The 27,850-nt window shown below is 50.1% G+C and overlaps 1 protein-coding gene and 1 long non-coding RNA gene across 3 annotated transcripts; one reads left to right on the top strand and one right to left on the bottom strand.

Annotated features, from left to right (window-relative positions):
* Nucleotides 1-229: 229 nt before the first annotated feature.
* LOC112830313 (uncharacterized) lies at nt 230-27,336 on the bottom strand. The gene is made up of 3 exons (XR_003209884.2): nt 26,115-27,336; nt 20,528-20,639; nt 230-2,907 (listed from the first exon to the last, which is right to left on the bottom strand). It is a non-coding gene; the product is annotated as an uncharacterized lncRNA (long non-coding RNA).
* On the top strand, nt 4,633-27,850 carry PPP2R2D (protein phosphatase 2 regulatory subunit Bdelta). Of its 2 annotated transcripts, none has more exons than XM_025880069.2 (9): nt 4,633-4,654; nt 8,653-8,750; nt 12,579-12,744; nt 13,138-13,250; nt 16,216-16,393; nt 19,170-19,334; nt 21,506-21,675; nt 21,748-21,839; nt 27,333-27,850. In XM_025880069.2, exons 1-9 carry the CDS (start codon nt 4,648-4,650, stop codon nt 27,610-27,612), a joined length of 1,269 nt encoding a protein of 422 aa, XP_025735854.1. In that variant the 5' UTR covers nt 4,633-4,647; the 3' UTR covers nt 27,613-27,850. The 2 variants fall into 2 exon arrangements, with proteins under 2 accessions (XP_025735854.1, XP_025735850.1); XM_025880065.2 differs by lacking the exon at nt 4,633-4,654 and adding an exon at nt 8,074-8,113.

The following is a 27,850-nucleotide window of genomic DNA, read 5'->3' as shown; positions in this document are numbered from 1 at the left end:
GTTCTTGTGTCCTGAGTCCTCACTACACTTGTTTATTAGCACTGATAGTGGTTTGTGGATTCCTTAGGATTTTCTGCGTACAAAGTAATGCCATCTTTGAACAAGAAAAGTTTTACTTCTTTTCAATCTGGATGCCTTTCGTTTTCCTTGGCTAATTACCCTGGCTGGAACCTTCAGGAGAAAGCTTCCCAGAAATGGTCAGGGTGAACATCCTTGTCTTCTTCCTGATCTTATGGGGAAAGCATCCACTCTCACCGTTAAGTATGATGTTAGCTGTGGCTTTTTCTATAGGTGCTCTTTATCAACTTGAGGAAGGTCCCCTCTATTCTTAGTGTATTGAGTGCTTTTAACGTGATGAGGTGTTGGATGTTGTCAAATGCTTTGCACAGGCGATAACCATGTGGTTTCTGTCTGTTCGTTCTATTAATATGGTGTATTATTATGTTGGTTCATTTTCAGATCTTAAACTATTTTTGTATTCCTAAGATACAGTTCCTTCCTTTTATTAAAATACTCTTTATTCTAGAGCAGAGAAAATGACTTTCAGTTCTCCCTTCTGACTTTTCCAGTTTATTTAGATAATTTGCTACAAACTGTTTTTTTTTTTTTTAGTGATTGACTAGAAAACAATGTTCAGATTTTTCTGCTTTGTCACATTTTTTTTAAAGATTTTATTTATTAATTTGAGAGAGAGAGGGAGAGTCCAGAGGGAGAGGGAGAAGCAGACTCCCCGCTGAGCAGGGAGCCCGACGCAGGACTCGATCCCAGGACCCTGAGATCATGACCTGAGCTGAAGGCAGACGCTTAACCAACTGAACCACCCAGGCGCCCTGCTTTGTCACATTTTATACAGTCCACTCATAATTTGGAGAAACTCAATTTCGAGTGCTTTTAAGATTATAGTGTCTCTAGTTTAGAACCTTAGTATATTTCTTACAGGTGGTTTTCCATTTTTTTATGTTTGGTGGAGGCTTATAATTCACTTCTATCAGTTCATGTCTGGTTTCTGAAAGAGAACTTTTGCCTTTGGTGATCTGCTTTAAAAAGACAGAAATGCTATACACACGCATGTTTATTTATTTGTGTCTGTTAGTAGAAAATTTTCCACTTTTTTATATAAATGTGTAATGTTTTTCACCCTAAGAAGCGGAAATTCTCTGATTTATCTGACATGCTCATTAGACTTTTTGTCCTGGGAGAGTAGATAGTACTTCTAAGTCTGAATATATAGTAAAGCATCTTAAGTTTTTTTGAGTGTGATTTTCCCAAAGCCTCTTGTCACTGGATTAATTATCTGTGTTACTGTTGGAGCTCCTACAGTAGATATGCATGCACTCTGGCATGCTGTGGAGCATGAGGTAAATGGTGTGGCCAGTGCCCTTGATACATGTCTTACACGTTCACGGACAGAGGAGAGAATGGGTCTGGCCATGGTGGGAAAGGACCTGGGTGTGTTGAAGCAAGTGACCTTGCCCAGTGGTGGAGGCAGACGCTCCTTAGAGTGGGCTCCAGAAGGAGTGGGAAGAGAGGAGGCAGAGACCGTGAGGACAGAGCACTGTCCAGCTCTGCGTTAAAGAGGATGAAGTGGAGATCAGCTTTTTTTTTTTTTTTTTTTTTTTTAAGATAAGCGATTACAGTATTTCTGTGTGAAATTAGGACTCATCTGTAGAGGGGGGAAAAAGGATGGTGCCGCAGAGAGCGGGAAGGTTGTCTTTGGAGCAGAGTCCTCGAGGGGTCTAGGTGGGACGGGGCCTCCTGGTGGCGCGACTGTGCGGAGGATCTGTTCTGGGCGCTTCTGGTTTGAGCGAAATAGGCAGAATCACTAGCAGAGTGCGGCGGGGGCTGGCGCACAGGAAGCGTGGGCAGAGGACGAGGTGTGCAGAGATGGTTGCCCGGGGGTCTGGGGGCGCCGCCAAAGGCCGTGGAGGCCGGGGAGCGCGAGCAGAGCACCGCCGTCTGAGAAGGCTTCGGGGCAGCTCCGGGCTTGGAGGCCAGGGCTGGGGAGGGCTGGGGAGGGCGGGCCCTTGAGTCAGACTCGGGGAAGCCCAGGACCCGGTGGGGATGGGAATCCGGGACAAGGTAGACCTCAGTAAACAGGATGTGGGGGAGGCGCGGCGCGGTGCGCTGCTGACAGAAGACACGCACGTATGGGGTGCACATTCCCCAGGGCCCTCCTCCCCTTGGAAGTATTCACACCGGATTAGATCCCCCTGCTTTTGGACTTGATATAAAGGGGATCCCACTGTAAGTGCTCCTCAGTATTTTCTTGGTGAGATTAATCCATTTGGTCGGTGTGTAGCTGAAATCCGCTTCCATGGCTGGGTGGTGTCACCCTGTGAATGCTCCACCATGGGAGCATCTTTCTCCTGTTGGTGGGCACGCGAGTGGTTTCTTCTCTGAATGCGCCGCCGCCAAGTGCCGTCGCACTGACCGAGCGCCCGTGTGGCTGGTGGCCTGTGTCTGCAGTGGGGTTTCTGGGTCATGGAATGTGTGGCTGCCGAGCTTTGGCGGGCATGGCCCGTCCAAGTGCTGGTGCCCTCCCCCCCCCCCCCCCGCCACAAGCGGTGTGTGAGGCTGTCCCCCATCGGGCTGGCGGACGTGTGGTGGTTTTCACTCACACTGCTTGAGACCCTTACTGGCCGGGGATCCGTTCTGATGAGGCTTTAAGGGGAAGTAGGTGATTGGCTTTCATCATGAGCCCTTCTTGAGACTGGTTTTCACGAGGTCCTGGCAGTGAGGGGAGAAGGTCAGGAAGGGGACAGCGGTCTCAGGAGGAGCGTGTGCACAAGTCTGGGTCTCCCCCACGTCCTGCCAGTGCTCTTGGGGTCCACGGAGCTTCCTTACCAGGAACAGACAGGTCCCTGGCCAGAAGGTGGCATTTAAATTAGCCTCCACAGCTTGAGCTACCTGGAGAGAGGAGAGAAAAAATTAAATGGCTGGTGACTGTATCTCCCTCATCATTGTTGTGGTTTCATTTTGTTTTGACAATGACTCAGCAATTTAGGTGGTAAGTTCCGATTCCATGTGTTACTTATTTGGTAAACAGATGAGCTGTGATAGTTGGGTATTGATAGGGCCTTAGACAGGGTGGTGATGTGATTCGAGCCTTCAAGAATGTTCCTCTGCTTTGTGCAGCTAGAACTCTGATGGGCAGCGCAGGACACGGAGCGGGCCACTTGGGAGGCTGTCCCAGGAATTCAGCCTGACATGACGGTCCCGTCGGACGTAGGGTGGTGAAGTAGAGGAAATGAAATTTTCACACTTGCATGTTAGTTTTGAAAAGCTTAAAAGTTTGGGAAAGTACAAGACTGATACAGCCAACTCCTGTGTACTCCGCACGCACCCGAATCTGCTGCTGGAGCTGTCTCTCCCCATCCCTTCGGTTGGACCCCAGGGCCTGACACTGTGTCACTCCTCGCTCACTCTTAACCTGCTTGTCTCTCTGAGCCCCTGTCCTCCTGGCAGAACCCCACTCCCCAGCTGCCTGCCGAGCAACTCCAGAAGCTCCGCTGAAGGGGTCGTTTAAAGTTACTCCGTTCACAGAGATGTCGGTCCCCGGGAGCTCTGGGTCCCCAGCACCCAGGGCACTGCCCGGCCTACAGTAATCACTCAGTGTGTTTGCTGAATTTTAAAAAAATAAGCTGCTGCCCTCAAATCTCACATGGGCAGTGATACCGTGACACAACCCTGCATTTCTCTGGTGTGGTTCCCTCCTGTTCCAAGAACACTTCCTTCACTCACCCCCAACATCACCTGTGCTCTGAGCAGATGAATCTTCTCTCCTGCCCCCTAGAAAGAAGAGCTGCCGTCTGATGAGACCACTTGTCAAGCCCAGGTCCACTCATGGCTCTCCTGTGCGGTGCACTCCCTGGCCACCCCCCAACACACACCCCCCAGTGCAGGTGCCCCTGCACCCACCTGGCCGCTAACCCAGCTCTCCTGTGTCATCAGCCCGCTTCAGCTATGCTGTGCCGTGGGCATGTGAACGTGACTTTATGTTCTCCATCTTTTAATGCCTTGTTGACGACGTTTTCCCTCCGGGCCCCCTCCCCCCCCATGTCTTGTTCCTGCTTCCTTATGTTGCATGCAGTACGCCCTCTTAGATCCAGCGCCTCTTATCACCTGCCCCCTGCCAGCCATGAAGCATCCTCAGCAGCCCCTGAGTAATGTCTTATGCTGCTAACTTCCGATTTCCTGGTTTTATTTTGAACAGTAAGTACTGACTTCCCGTTATGGTAACTGATGATTTAGCTTTTTTTGCTAACACCCCCTCCCCCCCACATCCCCCCCCCCCCCGGAAAAAAAAAAAAAAAAAAGAACAGGAAAGAAAGTTGAGAGGATTCTGTCAGGAGTCTCAGTTCCCTCTGCACTGTGCTGACGGTTCGTTACTGAACTGAAGTATACATTTTCTTTTTCATACAAATTTCATTTTCCCCAGAGCTAACGATTGCCTAGTGGCTCCACACGCTTGGTTCTGTCTGGTGCGTGTGAAGAGACACTGCGGCAGCCGTGCTGCGCGCCTCGCCCTGCGGGCCCCAGACACAGTGGGCGCCGTCCCTCCGGCCGCCCTGTCCCCCGACGACGTCCCCCAGCCACGACTGCCGTTCCAGAGCCATTGGCCCCTGTCCTGTCTTCACCAGCGTTGGCATGTCAGGTCCCCCATCTTCCTTTGCCTTGGTTTATTCTCATTTTGCCAAATTGCACCTTACAGTGGTTTGCTGAGAACGGGGTTTTAGTTGTGTGGTTTGTGCCTTTTTTTTTTCTTTTTTTTTTTTTGCATGTTTGAAAATATCTTTATTGTCCCTTTTAAACGCGATTGAAAATTTGGCTAGGTGTAGAATTAGGGGTTGAAAATTATTTGTTCTCGGAATTTTGAGGTTGGTAGGTATCCCAGCCACCGTTTTCCAGCGTCCTGTCTGTTGCCATCTGATTCCTTTGGTTATGACCTGTTTGTTTTCTCTGGGAAGTTTTAGAACCCCCCTTTATCCTCGGTGTTGGAGTTTTCTTAGTGAGGCGCCGTAGGAGAGGGTCTGCTCCAGGGTCAGGCCCCTGCCCTGGGACACACTCATCTTCGTCCTCGGACGTCTGCGTCACTTCCTTTCTCTTGTCTTTGCGGAGCTTCCATCCCGACCCTCTGGTCATCTTTCCTCTCTTATCCATCTCTCTGTCTTTTGTTCTGCCCTTGGGAGGACGTGTTGAGTTTGGAAATTACTGCCCTTTGAATTTCGAAGCGCACATCCTTGTTTTTCCTTTCTCTGTAGTAGCATGCAGCCCATCCTCCAGGAAGCCGCTGGATGAAGTGGCTGGCAGCCTGTGCCATGACGACAGGCGGAGGCTGCCACCTGGGTGAGCTGGATACCGTGCCCAGGGCCTGCTTCTCCCTCAGACAGGGATGACAGGAGCCCTGCTTCCTAGGCTGCTGGAGGTTTGCTAGCTTCACACGGGGCCGTGCTCCGTTAGAACAGCACCAGGGCCCTGGCAGGCGCCCAGCCAACATTGCTGAGGTCATTCCTGTTGGCAGGCATTAGCTCCCTGAGGACATTAATTGTTGTTTCTTTGACATTTTGTTGATGCACTGTCCCTCTTTCCTCCAACTTCCTTGTTTTGGTGTTTTCTCTCACCTGTCTGCAGACCCTGAGTGATTGGTTCATGTCTAAGATGCAGCCACTTTGGAGCCAGCAGGCAGTTCCGTGAGCAGGTGGGCTTTCCAGCTGGAGGGCTTCCCTGTGGTTGGTCATTTCTTTTTTTTATATATATTTTTTTTTCTAAGATTTTATTTATTTATCAGAGAGAGAGAGAGAGAGAGAGAGAGAGAGGCAGGCAGAGGGAGAAGTAGGCTCCTTGCTCAGCAAGGAGCCTGATGTGAGACTCGATCCCAGGGCCCTGGGATCATGACCTGAGCCGAAGGCAGATGCTTAATGACTGAGCCACCCAGGCATCCCGGTTGGTCATTTCTTTAAGGACCCCAAGTGTTTGAATCTTGAGGCCTTTTCTCCGGAGATTTATCATTTCGGAGAGGAGCCCTGGAGATGGTGGGAATCCTTCACTCGTGGCAGCTGGCGTTTGGGAAACAGGAAGGGGAAGTAACTGTGTGTTCCCACCTGGCAGGATGGGGATAAGCTTGGGGACCCAGCAGTTTGGGAAACTGACCTTCTGCCATCTCCATGCCCAGCACCTGGTGTGTAGCCTGGCCGAAGCCCTCGGCAGGTTGAGACATCACCCCTGCTTAGACTGTCACCTACCATGCCTCCGCCCCTTGCCGTCACCTGCGCGGCAAAGCCTGCCCACCATTGTTGCTTTGTGGACGGACACCTTTCAGCTCTCTTCGGCACCTTCGTGGTGGTGGGAGGGAAAGGCCCGTGCCCACAGTGGACCACACTTGACAGAAAGTCTGAGCTGGGTTCTTAGGGGTTACCAGGTGTGTGTCATGGTTTCAGAATCTGACTTAGACATTTACTAAGTAAGTTCTGCATCAGCCCAAGGACCCCTCCCAGCAGAGTGCCTCGGCGCAGACAGTGCAGTAGCGCACGGGAGCCTTGCGGCCACTGCACAAATACAGTGTCGCCGCCCATGGCCAGCAGGTGCTGACGTGGGCCCTGCGCAGGGACCTCTGGTTGCTCACACAGCCGGGGCGGTGTGCCTGAGCCCTTGTGCGGTCCGTGGCAGGTGTAAAGGCCCCACTGGGTGCCCTCAGTCAGTACCATATTTTCGCTCTAGCATGATACCAGTTTTGTAAAGTAATGGCCATCACATTAAACTCATGTTGGTAATTTAAATTTCGTTGGTATTTAGTTTGTATATTTATTTTGACTTTAGAGCTCTTCTCAGCTCTGCAGACAACATTTTCTAATTTTAGATTCATACATATTTGCGCAACTTAATGACAATAATTTCTCACCAGTGGTAGTCATGGGAGTTTCTCTTTTAAAAGATTCGGCCCTTTTTAATTAAGTTTAAAAATCACTGACAGAGCTAGAATGCCATTAATTATATAATACCGTACACCCCCTGGGTATGGATGACAGAGACGTAGTCCCATTTAGTCCAATACAGAATATTTCATTTAAACAAATTGGTTTATTTTGAGTAATTTAATTTAAAAAGTGGCACTTCTAACAAGAAGCCTAATCCTTTTTACAGCTGTAACTGAAGGGGTGTTTTTGTTTTTGTTTCTTAAAAAAAAAAAAGGAAACCAAAGGAAAGACATCCCAGGCAAAACAATTCAGTGTGTGTTTAAGTCGTACACAGGGGACGCCTGGGTGGCTCAGTCGGTTACGCGGCTGCCTTGGGTTCAGGTCATGATCCTTGGGCTCCCTGCTGGGCGGGGAGTCTGCTTCTCCCTCTGCCCCTCCCCCTTCTCCTGCTGTCTCTCACTCTCTCTCTCTCAAACAAAAGCTTTAAAAAATTAAAAAGTCGTGCACAGTGCAGGTGAGAGCTTGTATCGCAGGAAGTCCTGTGTTAACAACTATTTGACTAAAATGTGCACACCTTTAAGAGTTGTATTACATTATGGCAGTTTCGGGAGTGGCGAGGGGAGTTTTTCAAGTACTTTCAGTGTTGGGGTCTGTTTCCGAGTATTGGACAAGCTGTTCCAGGAGCTGTGTAGCAGTACTGGTCTAAATACTCCTGCTGCTTCCGTGGGGCCCTGTGTGTGCAGAGCACGCACCTGCGTCCGCCAGTCGGACAGGCCCTTTGTGTTGGTGCTCCAGCAGCTGGTGCGTTTGTGCTGAACCTGTGTCCTCTCCTCCCAGCAGCCAGAGATGAGATTGTCTGGGCAGCTGACGAAGGTGAAGAGTCCCTGGACTGGATGGAGCGGGCTGACAGCAGCCCATGCGGGACTAAACCCACGTCCTTGTGCTGGTTCCACCCGCACTCTGTGCCCCCGAGCAGGAGAAAACTGTCTTTTCTAAAACTTTTTCTTGATCCAGGAGTCCCATTTTATGAATTCCGATCTGTTCCCTCGAGACCTTAGCCTGAGAACACCTAAGGACTTTTCCCGCAGTTGGCTTTGTTGCTTATACCCTATGGTCTTCACCCGTAGTGAGCTGATGGCCAAGATCTTTGTGTGCTTAGTGTCAGAAATCTCAGATGTCCGACAGCAGTGTCTCACTAGGTAGTGATGATGTCATTATCGATGGTAATGGCTGTATCTAGTCAATGAAATTGAGTTTGTACTGTGTATAATATTATTTTGTACAGAAGCCAGCAAAAGTTATTGCAAAGAATATTAAAACATCTGTTAATGTCATGTAAGAATCAGATTTATAAGTTAATATTAGGCATGCATCATAAATAAAAGTCTTCTAGGACCAATTTTTTTGTTTTTTTGTCTTTTCAAAATTAATTTTCTAAATTTTCACTCGATATCTTTATATCAAGACAATGCAGTCTAAATAAATCCTGGTGCCCTGGGGACCAAGCATTCAGTCCACTGAGCAAAACCTGTAAGCCCATATGTGCTCTTGGGCTCTGGGTGCCAGAACTGGAATTGGCTGCTTGGTAAAGACAAGTTTCCCATGAAGATTTTGCTTTATCCAGGGAGAAAGTTTTATATGTGTCTGTCTGTCTTTTGAACCTTTTTTATTGACCTTTGATATTATGACTCCTTTCAAAATCATAATCTGGTAAATTGCTTCTGTATTTTATTGACAGCTGACATCATCTCAACTGTTGAATTTAATTACTCTGGAGATCTTCTTGCAACGGGAGACAAGGGCGGCAGAGTTGTTATTTTTCAGCGGGAACAAGAGGTCAGTGCACAAGCCAAATGAAAGCCAGCTTTTCTCATGTCACTTGGAAGGAGGGAAACACAGGCACTTTCTCAGCCTCTGACGTCACTTAGATTCGGTTACATCACATTAACCGTATAGAAGCTACTTGTCTTGGGTGAGCAAGAAGATCTGTGTTTCTGCCCACTGACGTCCAACCACTGAGCTCCGATGGAGTCCCCTGTGCCCTTCTTCGGGAGAGGAGAGTCCTTGCCCCACCCACAGGCGGCCGTGAGGGCCAGTTGAAGGATGTGGGGTGGTGGGGTGCGGCATCTCTCTGCTTTCATCCTGTAATTAATTAAAGTGGCTGTGGGTGAGAATCACTTCAACAGCCCCGGGGGTGCTGGCCCCCAGCCCTGTTGTCCAGCACTGCAGTGTGCTCTGAATGGCCCCTGGGGAAGAGTCCGTGTGTACTGGGGGGCCATGAATTCTCTCTCCCTCCTCAGTCAGAGGTGAGCAGCCTGCTTCTTCCATGCCCCCTGAGGGCCCCACTGTCAGTGCTGAGAGGAAGGAGTCCTCAGCACGGGCCCCACAGATGACTCGCACTCATGAGCCGTTTTGTAGGGCACTCCCTCTTTTGAGGGAAAAGGGCAGAGAAACCTGTCTTTTTCAGTTATGCATAAGAGGAGAATGGGAGGTAGAACCAGGCCTTGCCAGCTCCCCCTTATTTTTGGGGAGCCTCATTAGAGTTCATGACAAGTGCTGAGGAAGGAAGCCAGACAGCCTGTTGCTCGGCTGGTCTGTTGTGCACGTATTCTGGGCAAGAACCACGGCGCAGCCCAGCCTGGGCAGCTTCACACACAGGGCCCCTCGTCTGTGTCCACACAGGTCCGTGGGCAGTTACTTTCCCATCTCCGGATTCTAGTCTCTCTAGTCTCTCTATTTTTGTGGTAAAACTTTGGTATGGCATCTAGTGGGCCCTTGTTCCCTTCCAGTAGATCTACGTGGCAGCGAACATCAGCCCTGCCGTGCCAGAGAGGGGCGCTCGGGGGCATGTGTGGAGGGTGGGCCCTGGGGCCCCCCAGTCAAAGTGAAGGATTGCTTTGGTCAGTAGGAAGAGATTTAGGGAACGCCAACATCTCATCGTTCAAATATACCTGTTGCCGCTCTAATTTTGATTATGTCCACGTAGATTTAAAAACTTTTTTAATCCTATTTTTTCTGATTTGAGATGGTGAGAATTCTTTTGTGGATATTACGTATATTGTCATTAGTGTCTCTAGATCTTCACAGATGATTTGATAAGTTTATAATTTTGCATTCTGTCCCAGAGGTAGATTATTACATGGTGCTGCTTAAAAAGAACTATGTTTATTACTTTTAGTAGACGGATTATTTAGCAGATTGCTGAGTCATAGCTGTCTTAAATTTAAGAGTTCACTTTTAGCTCCTTAAAGTTTGCCATTTTAATGATATTCTTATAGAAAATGGAATTTTTCTCATTTTTGTGACTCATTTAAACCTAAAAAATACTAGCTTCAAATGTGAGATAGATTATAGTAAAACTTGAGCATCTTGTTACAAAATACGTTGGGCGTCACAATTTTGAGAACCTGTAGCATGAAGGGTTTAGTTAAGATGTATTAAATCATGGTTAATAATGTGAAGGCGCAGATTCATACAGCGGCGGGTTGTTGACATTGTTTAAATTTGATAAACCCGGCCATCTGCAACTTAATAAACCCCGGGCAACTTTTTACCGCATCTTTTTCTTCATGTTTTCGTTAACATAAAAAGAGCCTTCATATTCCATCTGCTTTTAAAGTATTTTGGTGGTTGCCATATATAAGCCTCACCATGGACTCGGGTTTTTCCAGTGCTCTCAGTTCAGCAAGCACTGCCCCCCCCCGCGGAGCCCCAGGGCGCAGGCCTGTGGGAAGCACAAGGTGTGAGGACAGCGCAGGGCCGTGCCGGACTGCGGAAGGTGGCGCGGGTGTCAGGCCAGGGGACTGGGGCGAGCGGGGGCCGTCGGAAAGTTTGGGGTGTGCACATGACGCAAGGCAGGGACCACAGCAGCGTGACGTTCGCGCTTTTTTTCGTCTTAGTGGCAGAGCCCTCTGTTTCGGGAAGCCCAACATTGTCATTCTGAGGTGAGCAGAGTTTGGGACCTGGTTCCGCTCTGCAGCTCATCGTGCACATTACTCAATTTGAGTAGTTCCGACACCACTCAGTGTGTCTGAAACCAGAATGCACTTTTTCCACCATCTCCCTGTCCTTGCCCGTCCTGTTTCCAGTGCCTCAGGCTGGCAGCCTCGGTGGCCCTGGCTCTGCTCTCTCCTCGGGACCGAGCTGCCATGGGCAAGCAAGTCTTCCTCGAGGCCCTTCCTCTCGCCTTATCTGTTCTTACCTCTCCCTGGACAGAGCGTGGAGACCACCACTCACTGCCTGGGGGTCCTCAGAGGCTGACGCGGGGCCTCAGCCTGTTGGATGGAGGTTTTAGGTGTTGGGAGTGGGGGTTGGTGCAGTTCACAACAGGAAGACGGGCCTGTAGCATGGGGAGCGTCTGTTGCGGTTCTTGGGGAGCGTGGCCGGGAAGGGCAGGTGGCACGTGGGGTGGGTGCCACATATAGTTGTTAATATTCTGTTTTCTCATAGTGTTCTCACAGAAACACTCATTGATGCCACAGGTTGTTCTTTTTTAAAGATTTCAGTTTCTTTCTCATTAGCAAGGTAGACCATCTGCTGGTGTATTCTGCTTTCTCGTAGAGAGGGGTGCGGGCCTGAAGAAAGAGTTAATGCACCTAACACAGTCAGGCGTGGAAACCATGTCCTACATCCTGGGGTCCATCCATGGTTTCCAGGAGTGTGTGGCCACATAAAAAGCCATGTGGTAGAGAGTTTCAGGGAGCTGGGGGGAAGTTTTCTCATAATAGGTAATCTTAATTCAGAAATACAAAGAAATCTAGACGTAAATGTTCTTCTGTTTCTTTCAGTTTCCTTGACACATAGCCTAAAGTATAAAAATGTAAGATTTTAGATGCTGATTATATAGCAAGAATTAAACAAAATCTTGGTGTCGTTGGTTTTTAGTTATGTAACATTTTTACTGTTTCATAGAAAATGTCATTTTGGATACAGAAGATTTCGGAGACTAATATAAATACATTTACGAACCCACCACCTAGGTTTTCCTCTTTCCTAAAAGAAAAGCAAGCCCTCGGCAGGTAGATGAGGCGCCCGTTGTGCTCTCCCTATTTTGTCTTCCAGCTTTGTTCCCAAATCTACCTTCTCATGCTGCCTGCCTTCCCAGAGTTGGTTATTATTTTGAAGACATCATGCATCTTCCCAAGCGTGTTTTTCTACTTTTACTTTAACATATAGAATTGTTTTACGTGTGTTAAAAATTCCATCACGGGTCCTCTGCTGGTGCTGGTCACTGCCTAAGTGCCGTTCAGTCCTCCTCCTCCTCCAGGGGCGGGGGTGCGAGTGTTGTCTTGGCGGGCTGTTTCAGGGCTCGGCGCAGACCGCTCAGCGCCACGCTGCACGGTGCTGCCCCCTCCGTGGGCCCACGGGCCCCTCCGGAAAACACACATACGTGATGGAGCCTCGTCCTGTGCAGGCAGCAGTCTGGTCCCGCAGAACCTGCCTGGGAGTGCGCGCCCAGGAGCAGGAGAGAAGGTCTGCGAAATCATCTGTTACTGGTTTTTTCCAAGTAAATTAATTCGGAGTGTCCTCTGTTTGATAATTCTTGACCCAGGATTTCTTTTACTTTTAAAATGTGTGTGGTCGTTTTGTATTCAGATTGGTAGTACACTGCATTTTCCTTTGCACTGTGCGTTGTTCATTAACCCAGCTCATGTTTCCTTGCAGAACAAAAGTCGCCCTCACTCTAGGGGAGAATATAATGTTTACAGTACCTTTCAAAGTCATGAACCAGAGTTTGACTATTTGAAAAGTCTAGAAATTGAGGAAAAAATTAATAAAATTAGGTGGTTACCACAACAGAATGCTGCGCATTTTCTACTCTCTACAAATGGTAAGAGCTTTTTTCTTTTTTAATTTGCTGGGTGTAGCACGTTTTTACTTTACTTTTTCTTTAACCCATTCTAGAAGTAGTTTCTGCTTTAAACTTTGGGGAGAAGGTAAATTATTAGCTAGGTAGCAGGTGGTAGGCTGAAAACTTAAAGTATACAAAAGTGAGCATGCACACATACTCCCCGTGTGGTACTGCCCTACAGCGCAGACTTCCACACCTTTACTTACCATGCAAAGAGAATGTCCAGGTTTATCCGTAACTGGAAAGTAACCTTCAGAGTCTCATAGCTTACCAATCAACATAGAACCACACAGTTTTCTAACAATACTCGACTAATAGTGGTGCATGATACGGTTTTTCTTTTAATATGGACACTAAGGTTTTTATTTTCAGATAAAACTATTAAATTATGGAAAATAAGCGAACGGGACAAAAGAGCAGAAGGTTATAACTTGAAAGATGAAGATGGACGGCTTCGAGACCCATTTCGAATTACAGCACTGCGGGTACACGCTACCTTTCCTTAAACTACCCAGTTCTCTTCCTAGTTAATCGGGAACGGTGCGTAAGTCAGCTGTTTAGAGAAGACCGCTGAGTAGGACTGCTGTGACATCTGCCTTTTCGATTCGTGGAACCTGTTTGTAATTGTAGTCATCAGCTTATATGTGTGTTAGAATTGGGATTCCTCATATTTCACATAAGCAGGAAGTCACACAGTAACTTTAGAAAATCTAATGATACTAAAGACTCAGGTCTAATCCTACAACAGGTCTTTCTCAGCGTATCAACTGCCTTTCACTACAAAGGTTGTAAGTAGCACGTTGGTGGTGGTGAGGTCCCTGTGGGACTCAGAATGGTGCCCGGGATGAAGCCGCATGGACTGCAGATGCAAGGTGAGCCTCGCACTGCCGGGGCTTTCGTGGCATTTCTTCAGTTAGCTGAGGCACACTCTAAGCTTTCAGAATTCTTGCCTGTCAGTCCGTGGTATCATCACTTCCTTTTCTAATTGTTAAGTCTTAATTCTTCACTCCCTTTTTGGTATCCCTGGGCACCCTGTGACATGACCATCTTCATCAGTTCTGATACCTAGGTTTGGTTCACATTGTAACGTCTGTGAAATCGAGTCAGGTCACTGCTCAGTGGTGCCCACCCTGGAGGGGGTGTGAGACGAGATGAGATACGGGAAGGGAGGTGGGGCGCCAGGACACTCTGCATGCATGAGGCATGAGCAGGAAGACCAGCACTGGCCTTAGTCCTGAGGTGTTACCTAAACCATTGCCCCGTGCCTGTGAGAATTGTTGGTTGGCTGGTTTGTTTTTTAACGGGGTTTAAAAGCTTTGGTGAATATTATTTATCAAGTGAAGACCTCATTGGTGAACATGTTGCGGGTTAGTAGTAAGGTGCTCCGGGGAAGGACACCCCATTGCAGAGGCCATAGTGACGCTAGGCGCAGAGCACCCGGGGTCTGTCTCGGTTCCGTTCCCTAAGCTCTGCGTGCTGGGTGCATGCGGGGTGCTGGGATGGCGGGCGCACAGGACCGCCACAGCCCAGGTGTAGGGGCAGTGCTCCCCAGGGCGCGGGGGACAGCAGCGTTGCCGAGGAGAAGCACAGGTGGGTCCGTGTCTTCATAGACTTTCGCATCCAAAGTGTCACCGTATGGCCAGGGGGTTGACACGGAGAAGCAGTGTGATTGACTCAGGGCGAGTTTCTAAAACGCTGATTCGAACCAGGATGTTTTGATCTGAACACCGGTGGTTTCTCTGCCACCAGGCCCTTCCACATCCATGTGGCAGTGATAAACCACAGGGAGTGACAGTAGCTCTTGCACTCCAGCTGCATGTGAAACTCCGAGTGTGGCCGAATGGAGGAGGCTTTGGGTGCCCTGGTCTCTGTCTGTCCCCCGCCGCTTTTACGGCCTCCTGCCGAGCACACTGCCCCCGTTGTCAGCGTTCTTCGCCACACCAGACGCTCACGTGCCTGCTGGAAAAGCCACAGGTCTCGGTGGGCTCAGTGTCCCTTTTATTCAGAGGCTCTTTGATACAGTCACCTAGATACACTTGGTCTAACTGGGCCGAGGTGTTGTTTCATAAGAAACGACTGTTAGGAACACACTGTGATTTCAGAGTCACAGGCCATAAAATGACTGACCTTTGTCACTTTAGGCCCATATTTGATTTCTTAATTATCTCTCTCAAAGCTAAAAAAGGACTATTTGTCTAAACTTACCTGAGTAGGAGTCAAATACTGCTCTTTTTAAATTGTTTTCCTCTTACATTTATTGCCAGAAAAGGGATTTAGTCAGGAGGAGCCTTTCTGTCCTAGCCTGAGAGTTGTCCTGTGTTTTGATCACTTAGAGACTCGTTGGAGGGCTGTGGTGGCCTACCCTGCGCCCTGCAGGACAGACACCACCGCTCCAGAGAACGCCAGCACGGGGTCAGCCCCTAGCTGGTTGAAAACGAAGGGAGTATTTATGCGTGTTCCCCCAAGCTCATTTCTTGCAGACTTTTGGGCAGAGAAGTCAGTAGGAGAGCTCGCCTCCTAGCCTTTCCAGGTGTTCCCTTTGGCTCTTAATTGGAAAAGTAATAGAGTTACTACTGTTAATTTTTCATCTTGCTTTTAAGCTCCTGCCTTCTTTCCCACTAGATGTCAGTGATGTTGGGACTGTTGTTCTCCTTTCTCACGTGTGGACGCGATCACCCACGATGGCGCCCCTGCCTCCTCGTGGTTGTATAGGTGTGCTCAGGCCGGGCCCTTGCTCTCACCTGTTGCCGGGCTGACTCCACTGTCTGCACGGTGGTGTAGAGGTCCTGTTCCCTGACTGCAGTGCCCAGCACAGAGATGGGTTTTTGTGTCCCTTTTAAAAAAAAACTCTCACTGAAGCGTATTGTACATACCAGAAGCTGTCTCTGCCAGAGAAGTGAACCGCTGCATGAGCTCTCGCAGGCCCACGAGCCCACGTGGCCAGCAGCAGATGGAGCGTGGCACCTCATCAGCTCTCTGGGAGCCCTCCCATGCGCTCTCCTGCCCTTGCACCCCTCCGTGGCGGCGCTTGGCATGTGCACTGAGCAGCAGACCAGGGCACTGAAGAGGCTCAGACTGTCACTCTGCAAGGCAGCAGCTGCAAGGAGGGGCAGGGGGTGGTCCTTGACTGTGTCCCATGCTCACCGTGGCTTCAGGACAGACAGGAAAGTGAAACCCCACCATTAGAGGCACCCGTACCCTGGAGGCGGTTTGTTTCCGTGCCAGTGTAGCCTGCCCCTCGGCAAGAACAGCTCTGCCGCAAGGAGGGACAGGGCCTCGTCCGCAGCCTGTTTCCACAGCTCTGCTCACTGGTTATTTGGGGTAGTGCCTGTACAAAACTCTTAGCTCGCTGGGAATATAGATGTGTTCTTTTTTGTTTTCTACTGTAAGTGTTGTAATTTTATGTTCTGGTGATCTTTGTTTTGAATTCCTATTTCCTTCCATTTTTAGGTTCCAAAATTGAAGCCCATGGATCTTATGGTAGAAGCAAGTCCACGACGAATTTTTGCAAATGCTCACACATATCATATAAATTCCATTTCAGTAAATAGTGATCATGAAACATATCTTTCTGCAGATGACCTGAGAATTAATCTATGGCATTTAGAAATCACAGATAGAAGTTTTAGTATCCTTCATCAGATGGCTGTCTTGGCATCTTTCATAGGTTTGTTCTTCAGGGAAGTTCTCAGTGCATGTGTGTTTCTGCATATCAGCTTGCTGCATGGTAGCTGTGGTGTAAGTTCTCTGATTTAACGTGTCCCTAAGAATGGAAACTGCTTTCTACCTTTGGGGAGAGTTCTCTACAAAATGAAAATGACCTCAAGTCCATTGCCCTCCCAGGTTCATGAGAGACAATTTTAAATAGTGTGTATCTAGAGGTTCAGTGTTGCCTGGTCCCTTGCCCCCAACACAAACTGGCTAGTAGATACTAGAATAGAAGACACTGACTTTGGTTAGAGTGGTGGTTAGTTACACAGCCCGAGGAGTGACTGATCATGTGAGAATTCTGTTACAGAAGACAAGCTGTTAAGGAATATTCAAACATTCATCTCTCTTAAGGCTGCAGCTGTGCGGTTACCGTTATGGTGAAAATCTACATGCGACTGGTTATTCACTCATGTTAAAAGTTGTTGATTTCTCCAGAAATGAGAGCCCTGTCTTATGTGCACATCGAGGGCCATCAGTCAGGATTTCCCACGTTTGGGAGCGATGTCGGGCCGGCCAGAGTGGGACAGATGCCCTCGGGTCGCCTGGGCTGCAGCCGAGACGGGACTAGGCATGTGTGCGCGCTCCCTTGTACTCAAGAAAATCCATGAAATGAAGTGTGTGTGGTGTTTTAAATTCTAGCATTTCACACTGGATTTTTATTATTTGATGTCCTCGTACTTGCTGTGGTTATTTACTTAACGTGATGACTTAGCTGATGGAAAGAGGGCACGGCGGTTCCGCCATCCGTGCGGCGCCCGCAGCTGCCGGCGGTGAGGTGCTCCTGGGCGCCGAGGCACAGCGCGTGCGGACGGCCGCCTGCTGCGTCTCCTCCTCGTGCAGCTTGGCAGCAACCTCCCATCTTCCGGGGCTCGTGCTCATGCTCCCTGCTTTCTCTTTATTCTCCTTAAACTCGTATCTGAAATCCTTCTTTCTTCTATTAGTATGTGACCATTTTGAACAAAATGCAGATAATTCATAGGAGGTTCTCCCTGCCATCCCACCCTCCACAGATAGCCGTTGTAGGCAGTTTTTATGTCTGTATTAGGGCGTTTATGTTTAGGAACAGTGGGGCTCATCCTCTGCACAGTGGTAATGAAGTTCCAAGCACTCGGGGGTGTCGGGGGCCCGAGTTCTGCTCGAAGACCTTAATTACATGACGGCCCTGTGTCAGCCCAGGTCTTTCTCTTCCTCCGTAAACCCGCACTCCTGGGGTGCCGCCTGCGGTTCTGTGGAACCCAAGAGCCCGTGGCTGCAGAGCTGGTAGCACAGGGCCTGGGGCACGTCAGAAAGCCCCTGCTGCTAGCCTTGTCGTTTCTTGATGCATTAGAACCATCTTTCCCGCTTGCAGCTGCAGGACAGGTTGTACACACGCAGAGCCGTGGACGCGGTGCCCCGAGCCGCTCTGCTGCCGCCCCTTGTGCGCACCTGTGAGCCTCAATCCGCATGACGCCAGCCTCCGTGCAGGCTTTGAGACGTGGGGGCTCCCACTGCCTCGGAGTATTTGTTTTTAGCAGAACCCTGGACCCTCTTTAAAATAATTTTTCACATCAGTAAAACCAAAATAAGGCCATTTTTAATTTTTCTGATTATAGGTGAGTTTAAGTATCTTTTGTTAATTTACTGTCCATTAGTGTGAGTTTTTTTTACTGTCCTTTTTGATTTTTCTCCTGTTGGAATCTCATCTTTTTTCTTCATGATTTGTGAGAACTGTAATTCATAAATGATTTGTGTATGCAGTCATGCTTTTCGTTGCCTTTACAAAATTTTGTCCCGCAATCATGTTTTAGATGCCTTTCCTTGTGACCTAGGTTGTGAAACACAACGCTTTCATATACGTGCTTGTATTTCCTGATACCGTTACCTTAGAAGTACCTTTGGTGCACTGCCATGAGCGCTCTGGCAGCGGGTCGTGCTTCTTGCAGAGCCTCAGCCCCCTGCCCTCGTTCGGCTGTGCCCGTCTGCACACAGCCAGCCGTCCCCTCCGCGCACCTTGGGCTTCTTGCTTCCTGGTTAACTTCGCAGACTGTGCCGTGTATGAGTGTGAGCGGGGGCGCTGCTCCGTCTGTCGAGGTGCCTCCAGCCCCTTGAGGGCCACGGCCTTGCTGTCTCGTCTCCAGCGATGAGCTGTGGTGTCAGGTTTCTTGCTTGTTTCAGTGGAACGGTTCATCTGGACCCTGTTGTTCCATCCCGACCCAAAGTCGGATTCTACTCTTTCTTTGTTTTCTTCAGTTGCGTGGTTTCTCTGTCTGGCAAGCTATAATGTTAACATTGTTCTAACTGCTTAGAACAAGCTTTTGATGGCAGATCAAGAAAAGATTCTCGAAAAAGCAGAATCTTGGAATCTGGCAATTCTCTTGTGTAATTTATGGATATAGGTATGGGGTTTTTGCACAGGTGGCCGCTTGCTTCCTCTTCTTTACATCATTGAGCTTGTCTGATCTTGCTGGGGACGTCCTCCCGTGGAACGTTCGTGGTCGCGGCAGGGTGCAGGCAGTGTGTGCGTGTGCATGGGCCCAGGCCTGGTGAGGCGTGCGGTGGTGGTGTGAGCAGTGCGGGGACGCGGCTTCTCTTACCAGGAGCACCTGCTGTGCATGTCTGCTCGCACCCCTCGCTGCGGGGTGTCGCACACCTGACGTTGGCTTGAATGTGGACTAAAGCCCGCCAAGCGCTCTGCCTTAACTGTGCGCCTCCAGACATCGTGGACATCAAGCCTGTGAACATGGAGGAGCTGACGGAGGTGATCACCGCGGCCGAGTTCCACCCGCACCAGTGCAACGTGTTTGTGTACAGCAGCAGCAAAGGGACCGTCCGACTGTGTGACATGCGCTCTTCAGCCCTGTGTGACAGACACTCCAAGTGTAAGTGCCTGGAAGGGCTGGGATGGCTCCTGTTGATCCTGGTTTCCAGGCTTGAGACCCTCTCCAGAGACTTAGCGTTTCTTCTGGTCTCCCTAGACCTGTGCAAGTGTAGGACTGGCTTTTGATCCTAAGTCCCTGGGTGGCTCTTTGGTGGGCCATTGCTGGCACCACGTGGGCCGTGAGGCCATGGTGGGGCAGCCCGTAGGGTTCCTCCCACACCCAGAATCCCAGGGCATCATCAGAGGACTCCCTGGCTGGGTCCAGCCGAGAACCATCTGTTGCCTCTACCTCTGTGCATTAGGACCTCGGCTGAGGCTGCCAGAACGCATCTCACCCATGACGGTTCTCAGCTGTCAGGATGGGCTCTGTTCGCAGTGCTTTGCTGGACTTGGAGGCAGTTCCCTCAGGCCAAGCTCTAGCGCTTTAATCCTCTGAGCCTTGGTTTCTTCTAGGTGAGGAAAGTTTTGTTTTTATGTTTAGCCATAAAGAATAGGCCTGACCTTAGAGGAAACTGGAAGTGTGTGTGTCGTGCATTAGGTCCCATGGTGGGGACTGGACTGTGTACTGGTAACTCTGCTCAAGGGTCCTCACAGTCCGTTGACAGGTCAAGCCAGCCTGTCCGAGGAAGTACCTTCGATTTTCATTTCCTGTGACACTTTTCTCCTCTGGTGAAATCCATTCATGGATCGTTGTGTCTGGAGTGTCTCCCGTAGGACGTGTAGCAGCACCCGCAGTGCCTGGCATTAGAGGGTTTGCGCTAACCGGTTCTCAGTAACCTTTTTGCCTTGTTCTCATTTTTCTGCAGCTATGTTTTAGAGAATTCCTCCTATAGGACTCCCACAAGGAAGAATGAGCCTCGTATAACGTTGGCCTGTGTCTTTCAAGAGAATATTCTTTTGTTGTTGCTGTTGTTTTTAGTAATCTACACCCACCGTGGGGCTTGAACTCAAAACCCCAAGATCGAGTCGCACGCTCCACCAACTGAGCCAGCTAGCCGCCCCTCAAGATAATATTCTTGAGTAAACCATTTTAGATACCAAAAGTAGTTTTTGTCAGCAAAATACTTTTGAGTAAATGCTTGGTATTGCCACTGGCTTGCTTAAAATTAACTTCAAATGCAGAACCAAGAAACATAGGTTTCTACATTAAAAGAAAAAAAAAAAGGCTAAAGCAGCTTAAAATGAAGTACTCACTCGAAGTTTCCTGAGCTGAGGGCATGATGATGCGATCAGGGGTCTGGTGGAGCCTCTGAGGTCTCTACTGCTTCGCAGGTGGAGGGCTATTGAGCTTCTTAGAAAGCAAAACCTGTAGGAGAAAGGAAGGTCTGCTAAAGAAGCATCTGGAATCTTTCGAAAAGTAGTAATTTGGTTTTGTTATGTGGAGCTTCACTCCTGAACAGCAGAGACAGACCCCTTTTCCTGACAGGCTTTGGTATATGGGACCATTCTAGAGGTTACAGTCTGGATCTGGTGTTTCCAGGTGACGCCGTATCATCTTCCCGTGATATGGACGGGACAGGTCTGCACGTGGCTCGCCAGGGCCTGGGCTGCTCAGACTCGCAGGTGTTTGTGTGGTAGCAACCTGTGGTCAGCACAGGGGTTCTTGACCAAAAGGCACATGGGAGTGTCCTGAGGGGCTTTTCCAGGCCCCAGCCCGGGGCCTCAGGCACAGATGTGGTGCTCCAGAGTCTTAGTGAGATTGCGGGGGGGGGGGGGGGGGGGGGGGGGGGGGCTGTGTTCTGATGTTGTCCCTTGGCAGTAACTGGCACTGGGACGTTTCATCTAAGTCTCTTAAGCTCGGAAGTTGAAGGCCAGAAAACATACTGAGATCAGAAAAATCAGAAGCGTGAGTGGTGTGCAGTCTGCAGCCCCCAGGGAGGGCCCAGGGACTTGAACATGGTTTGTTCTCTCGGTTTGTTGTTTTGTGAAGGCTTTTTGCTTTGTTTTGTTTTCGTGGTTTTTTGTTTCGTTTTGTTTTTTTAGAGAGAGTGAGTGGGGGAGGGGCAAAAGAAGACAGAGCATCCCAAGCGGACTGTGCGCCGAGCGCAGAGCCTGACATAGGGCTCGATCCCGCAGCTCTGAGATCGGGACCTGAGCTGAAATCACTTAACCCAGCTCTGCCACCCAGGCATCCCCACGTTAAACAGAAGCTGAAAACTTTGTGTTTTTCAGTTTTTGAAGAGCCTGAAGATCCCAGCAGTAGGTCCTTCTTCTCAGAAATAATCTCCTCCATCTCCGACGTAAAATTCAGTCACAGCGGTCGGTACATGATGACCCGAGACTACCTGTCAGTGAAGGTGTGGGACCTCAACATGGAGAGCCGGCCCGTGGAGACCCACCAGGTGAGGCCACCGTGCAGGCATGGCGCCACACCTGTGCACAACGCTTTCTAACCTTCCTGTGGTTTCATTAAGGTCCACGAGTACCTGCGAAGCAAGCTTTGTTCTCTGTATGAAAACGACTGCATCTTCGACAAGTTTGAGTGCTGCTGGAGCGGTTCGGACAGGTAGGGCACGTGTCATGGTGGACCGGCCCTGGGTGCGTGGGAGCTGCCTTGGGGGCTGCTGGGTTGCGCTCTTCAGGCCGCCTGCCTGCCGAGCAGCAGGTTCAAGGTGGAGACGAGAGGGCGTCTGAGCACCTGTTCCCTCGCTTAGGTCCCATCTGTATTCAGACGGTACACATGGCACTAAGGTTCCTTTTGGTGGTTTTTAAAATGCTTTTAAAATATTTTCAAAATATATGTATTTTTTGTATTGTTTCCAAGATGAGCGGGAAGGAAGGACGTGGGGTAATGATTTACCACTAAGCATGTGGAATGGCCATGTTCCAGTTTGCCATTTCCTCTAGAGGGAACAAGAGGGGAAAATGCCCTCCGAGTTCGCTGGTGGTCGTGTTGGACAGCAGGTGGGGTGGCTGACCTGAAGTCCTGGTGGCCTCTAGGAAGTGGAGGCTCTGGCGTCTCGGTAGTTTATTCTGGGCACATTCTCTGAGGAGGGCAGTAACAGCAGTACTGCTGAGGGCTGTGTCTTCGATCTCAGACAGCATAGTGCATTTCTGGTGCTGGAAAGAGACTGTCCCCCCATCGTCCCTAGTGGAATGGTGAGTCAGGTGGGGCCTCCCTGTGGGACGTGCGTGGCAGGGGGCCTGTGCACATGGGTCACTGTGCGCACATAACGAGGGGGAGAGCCCGACGGCCAGGGTGAAGAGGGGCAGGCAGCAGAAGGTCGGGGAACCTGGGTCGCTGAGCTGGCCTGGGGGCATCTGGTCCCGGGACGCCGCTGGCTGGGTTTTCACAGCAGAGGGCTGGTGTGCTTACAACCTTGGGTCCACACAGTGTGCAGTGAGACACTCGAGGATTATGGAAAAGTACGTCCAGGTGGGGAGTCCCAAGGGAAATGTGTCTGACACCTTAGGGGGTAGGGGAAGCATAAAAATTCTCTGTGAGATGTGGAACTCTCAGCTTGCCCTTCCTCCCAGGATGCAGAGTTTGTGTCTGGACTGGCTCCATGATCTAGAAAAGCTAACTGAGGAGTTAAGTACTACAGAGCAGTCAGGGCTCTGGGCGTCAAGAGGAGCAAACTGCTTCGGATCCGGGCTTTTACCCTCTTGACATGCCAACGGCCACCTCTTTGTGCTTCGTGGATGCTGCAGCGAAGGGAGCCTCCTGGAGCAGAGGCAGCACCAGACTCCCAGCCCTGCAAAGCAGTTTGCGCTTTATGCAGTCATCCATTTCCCAAGTCCCTCAGCAGCAACACCAGGGGCCTAGGCAGTGCCACACGAGCAGTGGGGCTGGGGTCACAACCAGTGCACCCTGAGCTTCTGCAGAGAGTGGTACACACACCTGCACTTGGACACTGCAGGGCCCTGGTGCTCACCCCAGGGAGAGAGCACTCAGGAATCACAGTGTTGGCAAACCCACTGAAAATCTGGCTGTGTGCCTCTCCCATTACACCCAGGACTCAGGATTTCCCCAGATTAAAATCCGTTAAACATGAGCGTACAGGTAAAAAGAACCAAGTACCTGTAGGAAAGCTACTGTGAACAAGTCAGAAACAGCAACAAAACTTAACCTCTGAGGATTCAGATACTGGAACCATAAGTTGCAGAGTATAAGATACGAATGCTGAAAATATTTTCGGATTAATGGAAGAAACCATAAACAAGACCCCTAAAAATGACCTAGGAGATTTGTAAAAGAATCAACTTTTAGAAATGAAAAACACAGTGATTGAAAATCACTGTGGACTTGGTGGGAGATCCAGAGCAGCAACAGAGACCTTGGGTTAGTGAACTGAAGAACATTGGGGGTGCCCAGGGTGCAGCGCGGAGTGGCTGGTGGGACCCGAGAAAGGTCAGGAGCAACCTGCGGGGCGGGGGGTGGGGGAGGGGGCCACACAGCGAAATGTGGAGGCGTGCCCAGGAGGACGTGTGACACGGCCAGGAATTTTCTGTAGCTGACGGAAGACTGAGCACACAGATTCAGGAAGCACAGAAATCCACATCTGTGTCAGAATGAAATCACGGGGCACCAGAAGCAAAGAGAAGATCTTAAAAGCAGCCATGGAAAAACTGACACACTACTATTTGGAGAACGGACGGTCAGGCTGAGTGTGGCCTGCTCAGCATAGCAGACATACAGAAGGTGGCGTGACGCAGCGCCTTGTGCTTGTTTCAGCATGCTGGGGCAAAGCTGCTGTCAGCCTGGGGTGTGTGGAGAGACAAGGATCATTCAGAACGTGTGTGCGATAAAGGTGCTTTCAGATGGAGAGCAGTTCACCCTGATGGGAGCTCACAAAACAGATCTAGAGGGTGCGCTTCTGGGCAAGGACGCAGGCTCAGAAAGCAGGTGTGAGACCTCAGGGAGGCAGGCAGCCATCACCGGCCCCGGCCCTGCAAGCAAAGCTAAGGAACGTTGACTCTGAACGATAGTGATTTGTCTAAATTGGTAGTCTGTGTTGGGGGTACAGGTTATAGCTCTCCCTCAGCCAGAGTAAACAAGCTCTTGAGTGTTGTAAAGACTGGGCCAGAGCTGTGGGAGAGCACCACCCGCACGCAGGACACTACGGACTTATTAAGCTCCGATCCAGACGGTGAAGAAAACAGTAGGAACTTCACCTATGTTTACATGGTAAACTTCTTTATATGGGAATACAACAATAAAAATGAAACCTGCAAGAGCAGATATAACTGGCAAAGAGAGAAGTATCCAGAATATGCAAAAAATTCTTAGTCTATAGGAAAGTGACAGCTCATAAATGGGAATTAATAGAAATGGGAAGAAAATGGGTAAAAATGCTCGTCCTCAGTAGGAGTCGGCAGGTCAGACCAGCCAGATGCCCTCTCAGAGCTTTCACAACCACGGGGATGTCGGGCTGAGGGGTGGGGGCCAGTGGCCTTGACCGTGGCCCTTTGGAGACTGGCAGCGGCCCATGTGGGTCAGGAACCTCATGCACATACAGGCAGGAAAACATGTTCAGAAACAGGAACTAGCAAACCCCTGAAGGAGCTCAGCGTTCACCGTCGGGTGAGTGAACAAGGAACTTGTCTGTTCATAACCTACAATACTAAGAACCGTAGATGATCTCACAAGGATAAAGAGCAAAGAAAGCTTGTTGTTGGAAGAATATGATTCACTGACTTCTGTGTCATCTAGAACGTACAAGACGGTTGCGTTTTTAAGAATGCGTAACTGTTCAAGATGTAAACATGTACAGGAATGATCCTCCCCTACTATAAGGACTGTCTGTCCCGCTAGGGGCCCAGGGTGGGAGACCAGTCTTTCTAGACCGAGCTAGCGGTGGCTTATGGGTAGATGGACAGTCACTGTATTTTTTTTATGCCTCTTGGTATATCCAAAATACTGAAAAATGCCCTTCAATTACCCATCTCCAAGAACATCCGAAGGCTTTCCAGTAACATTTACCTGTTCTTTCATCTCTGCAAACACTCCCCTGCCTTCTTGCCAGGGAGCACCTGGTGAGGGATGGTGTGACGTGGGGCCGGGGGGCGGCGGGGGGAGGGCGGGGAGGGAGACCTGCACTCTGCCCAGGACCGTGCAGTCATGTGGCACCACTTGGCTGTGCTCAGGTTGCCTAGCAGAAGTGGACATAGCCACTTGTTCCTGGGTCCACTTTGCCACCAGGGAACAGGATGACACCTGGCCACGTGCTTGGGAAGGTGGTCATTTGTGTGGTTTGGGTCGCTGGACCAGTGCAGTGGGAACGCCAACCTCCCACCTCCCATGTGGGTTTGGCGGTCAGAAATCTAAAGAAGGGGCGCCTGGGGGGCTCAGTCATTAAGCGTCTGCCTTTGGCTCAGGTCATGATCCCAGGGTCCTGGGATCAAGCCCCGCATCGGGCTCCCTGCTCCACGGGAAGCCTGCTTCTCCCTCTCCCACTCCCCCTGCTTGTGTTCCCTCTCTTGCTGTGTCTCTCTCTGTCAAATGAATGAATAAAATTTTAAAATCTAAAGAAATAATGAATCTGTATTGAAGTTTGTCTGCTTTGGTTTTTACCAGGCACCAGCAGTTGGAATCCGTGCCAATAATAAAATAGCATCCTCCTGGGCGCCTGGGTGGCTCAGTTGGTTGGGCGACTGCCTTCGGCTCAGGTCATGATCCCGGGGTCCTGGGATCGAATCCCACATCGGGCTCCCCCTGCTCTGCGGGGAGCCTGCTTCTCCCTCGGCCAGCCACTCCTACTGCTTGTGCTCTATCAAATAAATAAATAAATAAAATCTTTAAAAAATAAATTAAAATAGCATTCTCCTGAAAGAATCTTACCTGTGTTCTGAGGAATTGTGGCAGGTTCAGTTAAGTTTGAGGAGCATGGGCGGAAGCTGCACGTTGGCACGCTTCCTGCTCAGCCTTCCATGGACGTCATCTGGCCCACGAGGCTGAGCCGGAGAGCGCCCTGGGCTGGGCGGCCCTGGCACTGTGTGCTCCCGGCATTCGAGAGCAGAAGCGGAATAAGGGTAGCTGCGAGTAGTCTTCTGAGTTGATCCTGTTTTCTGGGTGCAGTTTAGTCAGACTACGAGGCATTTGCCCATGGTCAAGGTCAGCCGCTAGCCGTGCCTCGAGACAGGAGGCCATGGGCTCCTCGGAGGAGACTGCAGGGAGCTGCCAGGACCGGGCTGTGCCGCCAGCAGGATCCGCCCCGTCCACGGGGCAAGGTCTGAACCTCCTCGTCTGCGGTGGCCACAGGCCAAATCATGGCAACACTTGCTGTGAGCCATTTTTCTCTGTTTTGTAGAAAAAGACCAGAAGTTTGTACCAGTGTAACAAACGTTTTCAACTGTAGAGATGGCAGAAGCCATTAGAATTAATGCCGGAGAAACGCGACCGTGGGCAGACGGCAGCGTCTGAGACCCACACTGAGGTCTAGGACTTTTCCCCTTTGTGTTCTTGTTGCTTCCTGTGAAAGAACTTCGTGACATCAAAATGAATTAAAAAGTATTCTTTGAGCTACTGTGTGTTGTGCTGGGAGAAGTCTGACTAATGTCCACTGAACACAAACCGACTTTGAATCATTGACAGAGTTGGAAATGTTCAAGACCTGAAAATAAATCACAGTTACTCAGGGCTGGGATCGTGCCGGGTTTTTTTACTTTGTAGAAAGGCATTAATGTGGGGCGCCTGGCTGGCTCAGTCAGAGGAGCACAGGACTCTTGATCTCCGGGGCATGAGTTTGAGCCCCATGTTGGGTGTAGAGATCACTTAAAAAGCGTGATTAAAAGTGTGGCTATTCCTTTTTTCCCTTTCTATCCTGTATTGTTTTGCTGACATGATGGCACATACGCAGTTCAGGAGGAAATTTTCACTGCATGTCTCTCCTGACCGTTCTACTGTTGTTTCTTATTTCTAGAAATGGTCTTGTCAGGTAGAGGAGGGGTGAGGGAAGGTGACCGGCGCTGGGCGTCCAGGGCGCTGGGCCTGCGTGCGGCGGGGGTGTTGAGCGCTTTGTCCTTGACAGGCGTTACTCTCTCTTCTTGTCTTGAGCAGTGCGATCATGACGGGGTCCTACAACAACTTCTTCAGGATGTTTGATCGGAATACACGGAGGGATGTCACGCTGGAAGCTTCCCGGGAGAACAGCAAGCCTCGAGCCAGCTTAAAGCCTCGGAAAGTGTGTACAGGCGGTAAGAGAAAGAAGGACGAGATTAGTGTGGACAGTCTGGACTTCAATAAGAAGATCCTGCACACGGCCTGGCACCCGGCAGAGAACATTATCGCCGTGGCCGCCACCAACAACCTGTACATCTTCCAGGACAAAGTCAACTAAGGAAGCCAGCGCGGGGACTGGGCCCGGCTGTCTTCTCTGAGGAGGGGCGCGGCCTCCTCCCGGTGAGGAGCAGCAAGGTGCTGCCCGCTCCCCTTCACAGACTGGAGGGGCCGGTCTTCCACCCGCAGCGAGGCGGGCCAGGTCGCTGCTCCGCGGAAGACCCACTCACCCACTCAGCGCCGCATTGGTGGACAGTGCTCAGTAACGGCCATTACTCAGAATAAATGTATTTATTTCA

This window comes from Callorhinus ursinus, unplaced genomic scaffold (assembly GCF_003265705.2).
Source record: "Callorhinus ursinus isolate GAN/ISIS: 27379988/994484 unplaced genomic scaffold, GSC_fseal_2.0 scaffold58, whole genome shotgun sequence".
In the NCBI taxonomy this organism is placed as follows: Eukaryota; Metazoa; Chordata; class Mammalia; order Carnivora; family Otariidae; genus Callorhinus; species Callorhinus ursinus.
The sequence above is the reverse complement of the archived record's forward strand: the minus strand, read 5'-3'. Positions and strand labels throughout refer to the sequence as shown.